General features: G+C 37.9%; 1 protein-coding gene across 1 annotated transcript; it reads left to right on the top strand.

Moving 5' to 3' along the window:
• The first annotated feature begins 2,179 nt into the window (after nucleotides 1-2,179).
• On the top strand, nucleotides 2,180-5,961 carry sypl2b (synaptophysin-like 2b). The gene is made up of 6 exons (XM_044209634.1): nucleotides 2,180-2,359; nucleotides 2,501-2,578; nucleotides 3,345-3,463; nucleotides 3,582-3,786; nucleotides 4,297-4,485; nucleotides 4,582-5,961. Exons 1-6 carry the CDS (start codon nucleotides 2,342-2,344, stop codon nucleotides 4,702-4,704), a joined length of 732 nt encoding a protein of 243 aa, XP_044065569.1. The 5' UTR covers nucleotides 2,180-2,341; the 3' UTR covers nucleotides 4,705-5,961.
• Nucleotides 5,962-6,089: the final 128 nt, after the last annotated feature.

The following is a 6,089-nucleotide window of genomic DNA, read 5'->3' as shown; positions in this document are numbered from 1 at the left end:
TGTAGTGTGCCTGGTCATCTCTTCTGTAATGGGACATTGTTGCCTAGTCATACCAGTGTGATAACTGAAACCCTATTGGTAGACGATGGGAGGAACCTGGTCACATGATAATGCTGACTATTTGATTATTCTCATGTTTAGTCTTTGGTGTGGCACAACCCGTCTGGCAAGTTTGCAAGCCTGAAACAAGGTGACAAAAGGTGTCATTTCATCGCAGCCAAAAATAAGCTGTTGAACAAGTTTCAATGGTTTCAAAAACCCTGAAACTTTGTACTTGAATCCATAACTTAGACTACACTCAAATGTGCATTGGAGCCTCAGGAATATCCTTTGTGTGTTTTCAGTCTTGCTTGCGTATTTCTTGAGTCCCAGATTCACTCAGAAAGCCTAAGAATCTGATCTGTAGAGCAGCATTCCTCCACTAAGGGACTGTACAATGGAGTTGCAGCCCCTCCCCCATGGCAGCCCAGGCAACTACTAGAAGGTGGAGAACAAAGCCACTCTTATTCCTTTGAGATGTACTCTGTGCCTTTCTACAAGGACCCAGATTTTCCTTTTTGGCTGCACAGTGTGTTGAGGGAAGGTAGGCAAATTAACCAAGAACAAGCATTTCCATTGACCCAAACTGAGGGAATTACATGGACAGTCTGTGTATGAATGAGTTCAGCCTACACTGATGGGATTCATGGGAAACACATGCCTTGCTTTCTATAAAAATGGTTAGTTTAATAATGCTCATGTAGTGTAGAAATGGCGACCTCTAGTGAAAAGTAATTAAGTAAAAAAACATTACTGTGCATTCACTGTATACCCCCAGAGCATTTTTGAGACATTTCACACTCACTCTGATGCTAGGTGGATATCAACATATTTAGAATTACAGTTTGTTAAAAAAAAGATATCATTAAAGATACCCCTATATATCAGAATAACAATTATTCATGTCTGAATAATTTTAAGCATTTGAATTTTGCAATTTGGAATTCAATTGTTGCACTTCACCTTTTTGGAGGCAGCATGAAGTATTTTGTTTCTTTTCATCAGTTACCATCATTGTGTCTTGAGCAAAAATCTAATATAAAAACATGGGCCCCAAATGCCTACTGAGGTTCCTTGACCATCCTTGTATAGTACTCAGTCACAAATCGTGGATTTAAACATTAAATAGCCTATCCATTCTGTGAGATGAACACTGCAGCAAGCGCTGTACAGTAACATCAGTTTATAGATATTTCAAAATCTTTATTGGCTAAGTATAATGACATACAGGAATTTCACTCAAGTTCTCAATAGCTCTCAATATACAGTGCAGAGGACCAATCTACAAGATAATATAGACATACAACTAAACAAAAATATAAAACTAAATCAATATAAGCAAACTTAAACATATAGCTGTGTTATAGTCCTAGAGGCAAGAGCTGTCATATACAGGTCAAATTATTATTACTGTATATACAGAGTGGTACACGTAGTGCATGGTCATGCAAAGAATGCTGGAATAAATACTGTATGGGTAATAAGTTACTCTACATACAGAAGTGGGTTAGTGTGCATATGTTGAGAGTACATGTGGAGCATGTGAACTATAAAATGCAAATTATGTGATAATAAATGTGAACATAAACATGATCAAGGCAGTCTTGAGTCTCTAAAAGATTATATAAGGTAAGTACTGTACATGGTCACTGTTAAATTAGTTCCACTTCTATCTACAACATTAAATGCTGCTTATATATTAATATATTAGTAATAATAATGCAAAATAATAATCCATTAAAATATTTATTTCTTTATCCATTCATTTACACTCTGACAGGGGTCATTCTGCCTAATGAGTACATTTACTTTTGATAGTTAAGTATATTAAGTATTTAGTACGTAGTAAGTACGTGTTTAATATTGCTGTTAATATCTGCACTTTAGTCAAATTTGAATGTAGGACTTTTACTTGGGTTTACATTGTATTGTTATTGTTGTTGCTGCTTTCACAAAAGGAAATGCACATTTCTTCCATCATTGCATCCTTATGCAAATATCAAACTATTACATGTGACGAACAGTTTACATAATGTGGGGTATAGTCTACTTTAACACAGACTCAAACACAAAAGCACTGAAATCATAACTGCATTTTAATACCACATTTCACCACTTTGACCACTCTGTCCCAGCAGCGCCCCTGTCGACGCCTTAACGTCAGTGATCACGTGTTATCTACTACGATTCGCTGAAGTTGGAGAAAAGTTTGACAAGCCCGGAGAGTATCGAAAAGAGCTGCAAAAGATCCACGAAAGGAGACAGATTATTGACACCAAGGGTCTTTTTATCCGGACAAACGATGGAATCCGTCGCCCAGGTAACGGCGCTGACAGGAAGAGTGAAAACGGTTTATGGCGCATAATGATTGGACACTTTTTAGCAAACACACCTATCCCTGTGTGACTTATTTCGCAGTATAACGACTTTTTTCGTACATTGTATCTTTATTTCTCATCAGAAAGTGCTGACTTCGGGATTCAGTCTTGATTTGGGACCTCTGAAAGAGCCGTTGGCGTTCATCCGTTTGCTAGAATGGGTAATGTTGAGTTTTGTCTTTTTTGTTTCTTCTTTTTTTTAACCATATGGCTAATGGCGGAGTATCTTTTACATGAGCTGTACATCCCTGGTAGCAAAAATACCTTACAAATTATGTTGTTTGTCTTGTGACCCACTGCACGCTTGGAGAAACTATGCAATACCTCCTTTGAGCTGTAACACCGTTACAAATATGGTTTCCACGGTAGTTCAGGGGGCGTTTATCAGTCTAACTATATCTATCAGACGAGCACATCAAGATGTCAGCCGATAAACTGCAAGTTCTATGGTTCAAATTGATAGCTAATCCGTGTTAGCATGTTCAGTGTAGCACCTGAAGCTAATGATGTAACGTTATCTTATGTAGAAAAATACTTTATTTTGTTACTAGTTAACTGTTAAGGTTGATATTCTGCTTGACAACATTCCTAAGCAAATAACAATATAGTATGTTTTTACTTGTATGTAGGTATTATGTGTGCTTCCACTTTTGGATAGCTAAAACATTGTGTTCTTAGTATATAGCTACTAGTTTTAGCTACTTCTGTATGCTTTTAAATTTTAGGACATGGTCCTGCAGTGACCTCTGCACACCATTCACAGTGATGGCATCCTGTGATTAAGACAAGGATTTCCTGTCAAAAGTGTGTTGCATAAAATATAAGGAAGTGTGTGTGTATACAGTGTATGGCGGTTTGATCAGCACTCTGCCCAGAAAATCTTTATATGCCAACGTGTCTCACCTTATCTTGTGTCTGTGGCTGCAGGTGTTCTCCATATTTGCCTTTGCTACGATTGGAGGCTACAGCGGCACAACCAGCATCAACATCCAGTGCTCAGGGAGTGCCAGTCAAGAAGTACTGGCAAACTTTAACTACCCATTCAGGTGTGTGTGAGAAAACACAATCTCACACCCCTTTACAGCGAGGAACCAGCTTACTGGAAAGTGTGTGTTTACTTTTGGGATTATCATAATTAAAAATATTCTATCTGTCTTTACACAGGTTGATGCAGCATCCTTATGATGTTCCTGAGTGCAAAATCAATCACACCACCACCACTCCTCACTACCTGACTGGAGACCACACATCCTCTGCACAGTTTTACGTCTGTATTGGAGTGTTTGCCTTTCTCTACAGCACTGCCACACTAGTCCTCTACTTGGGCTACCAGCACGTATATAGAGAATCTAGTCGTGGCCCCACTGTGGTATGTTTGTTTGGATTCTCCATATTTTTGTTTCCACAGTTTTGGTGAAATGATTGTGCTTAGCCAGGTCCTCCTCTCCGTCTATAAATAGCTTAGAAATGGAGTGAGCTAACATTGCACGGTGTGGACTTAAATAGATTGTATTTGAAGCAGGAAAGTGTTGCATGTGTTTTGTTTGAGCTGCTGTTTAAATTCAGTAGTGATACCACTGATCTGAATGTATCAATGTAGTTTTATCTATGCAGGCAATATTTATATATTGTGCTTTGTGTGTAAAATTTTGCATCTGACGTCAGCTGCTGGATTTAAAGGAGTCCACCTCATCTTGGAATCCAACTGGAGGTCAGAGACAGTGCATTTAACAGAGATGTGTAAATGAAACAGTGGGAAGGGTGTGGTTTCCAAGTAACTAAGGAACATACTGTAGTCTCCGTCCAAGAAAACTCCTTGAGGGAAGCTACCACTGTGGTCGGTTTAATGGTTTTATACTGATATTTTTTCTTTTCTAAGGACCTGCTGGTGACTGCGGCCTTTGCCTTCTTGTGGTTGGCATCATCCTCTGCTTGGGCTAAAGGCTTGTCCGATGTGAAGTGGGCCACCAGTCCTTTAACCATTATAACTCTTCTTGACGTTTGCAAGGGCAGCAACAAGTGTAGCCCAGGTGCTTTGCCTCACATGGGCCGACTAAACGCCTCGGTGGTAAGTTGTATGCGAAATACTCTTTTTCAGACATGCTTAAACTTGTGTGTACAACCACAGCCTGGGATATTTGACTTATGTCTCATTCTCTGGCAGATTTTTGGTTTTCTTAACCTTATCCTGTGGGGTGGCAACTGCTGGTTCATTTACAAGGAAACACCTTTCCACAAATCAGCCGACCAGCCTGCAGATGCGGAGGGGGGAGTTAGGCCATCGTAACTGCTCAGCACAGCTTCCTCATTTCAAAATTGTCTAACATGTAGTGTTATCTAATGAGTAATTTCGTAAGAAAAATCCTGTAGATTGCAAGGTATACATTTCCAAAACTGGCTGCTTCTTTTTTGCTATACTAATTTTATATTTAGGACTGTATTTTCTCAAATACATTTCATAAAGGAACTAAAACTTGAGTTATTCATAGTCAAAATCAATATGGGAAATTATAGCAGTCAAAAAATTTTATTCTCATAAATGCTCAGTTTGCACGTTTTTACATATTTATACCAAGTATCCAAATTGAACTGTCCCTTATCTAAAATGGCACTGCAGATGTGGACTGTACAGCCTTGTTGATGATAAATCATAAAGACGCATCATTTTGTCAACCTGTTAACTTCCAACTGTTTTTCTGTACCATACATCATTTCTGCCATCAGCATTTTCTTAAAAAAACTCAGGGCTATTGAGTGTACAAATTACAAAATACCTAATAAATATTAAATACTTGAAGTGCATTTGTTATTAACACAAGTCTAGACTGTAGACAAAATCCAGTTTCAATCCAGTCCTAAAACACAGAATAGGCACCAAAAAGTGCAGTTACAATGAATTCATGTTAAATAGTTGTTCATTGGAAAAATATTCAGTTGCCAATATGAGATTATTTATAATAGGTGAATGCAATTTCATTGAATCTTTTTTGAGTTGTAAGGCTGAATTTGCTGATTTAGGTTAGCAGCTGAAAATTATGTTGAATGTAGTGGATATATCTGTTTAGAGCGTATTCACTCTTTATGAATTTTACATTTAAAACTATTACACTAGAATTTGTGTTCTGTTACCTGAAAGGACAGGATTTTTTTGAATGAATGTTTAAATTCAGGAATTTCTAAGAAAATACCCCAGAAAGGTCCTATAATGTACTATCAATTGTATAGCTGTAGCTAGATGTTAGTTGCTGTTCATTTTTTCATTAAAAAAAATGACTGATCTCTAACTTGTTACTAATAAACTGCATACTTTTTGTCTTGCATTTGCCTGGCTTCTACCTCCACTTTGTTATAAGGGAAGGCAAGCTGTTTTTCTCTGTTACTGCCATCATTATGATTTCCTACTTCGATATAGCCTTTCATGATTCACCAGATTCTAGCTTGGTCCACCACAGTGTTACATAGATAAGACTGGAGTTCCTATTAAAGTCCAGGAAGATACTGCATGGACATGAAATGCTGTTCATCATTAAAAGGAAGAGCTGGATTTGTTGTTGTGCGTCTGATTATATTCCTGAATGTTTCACTGGTGGTAGCACACATACTGTACATAATGCTTTCATCAGACAGGTGAACAAGATCTGACACCTCTCACACACTGAGAATAAGATTCAC

The sequence above is a fragment of the Siniperca chuatsi genome, linkage group LG10, assembly GCF_020085105.1.
Source record: "Siniperca chuatsi isolate FFG_IHB_CAS linkage group LG10, ASM2008510v1, whole genome shotgun sequence".
Classification (NCBI taxonomy): domain Eukaryota; kingdom Metazoa; phylum Chordata; class Actinopteri; order Centrarchiformes; family Sinipercidae; genus Siniperca; species Siniperca chuatsi.
The sequence above is the reverse complement of the archived record's forward strand: the minus strand, read 5'-3'. Positions and strand labels throughout refer to the sequence as shown.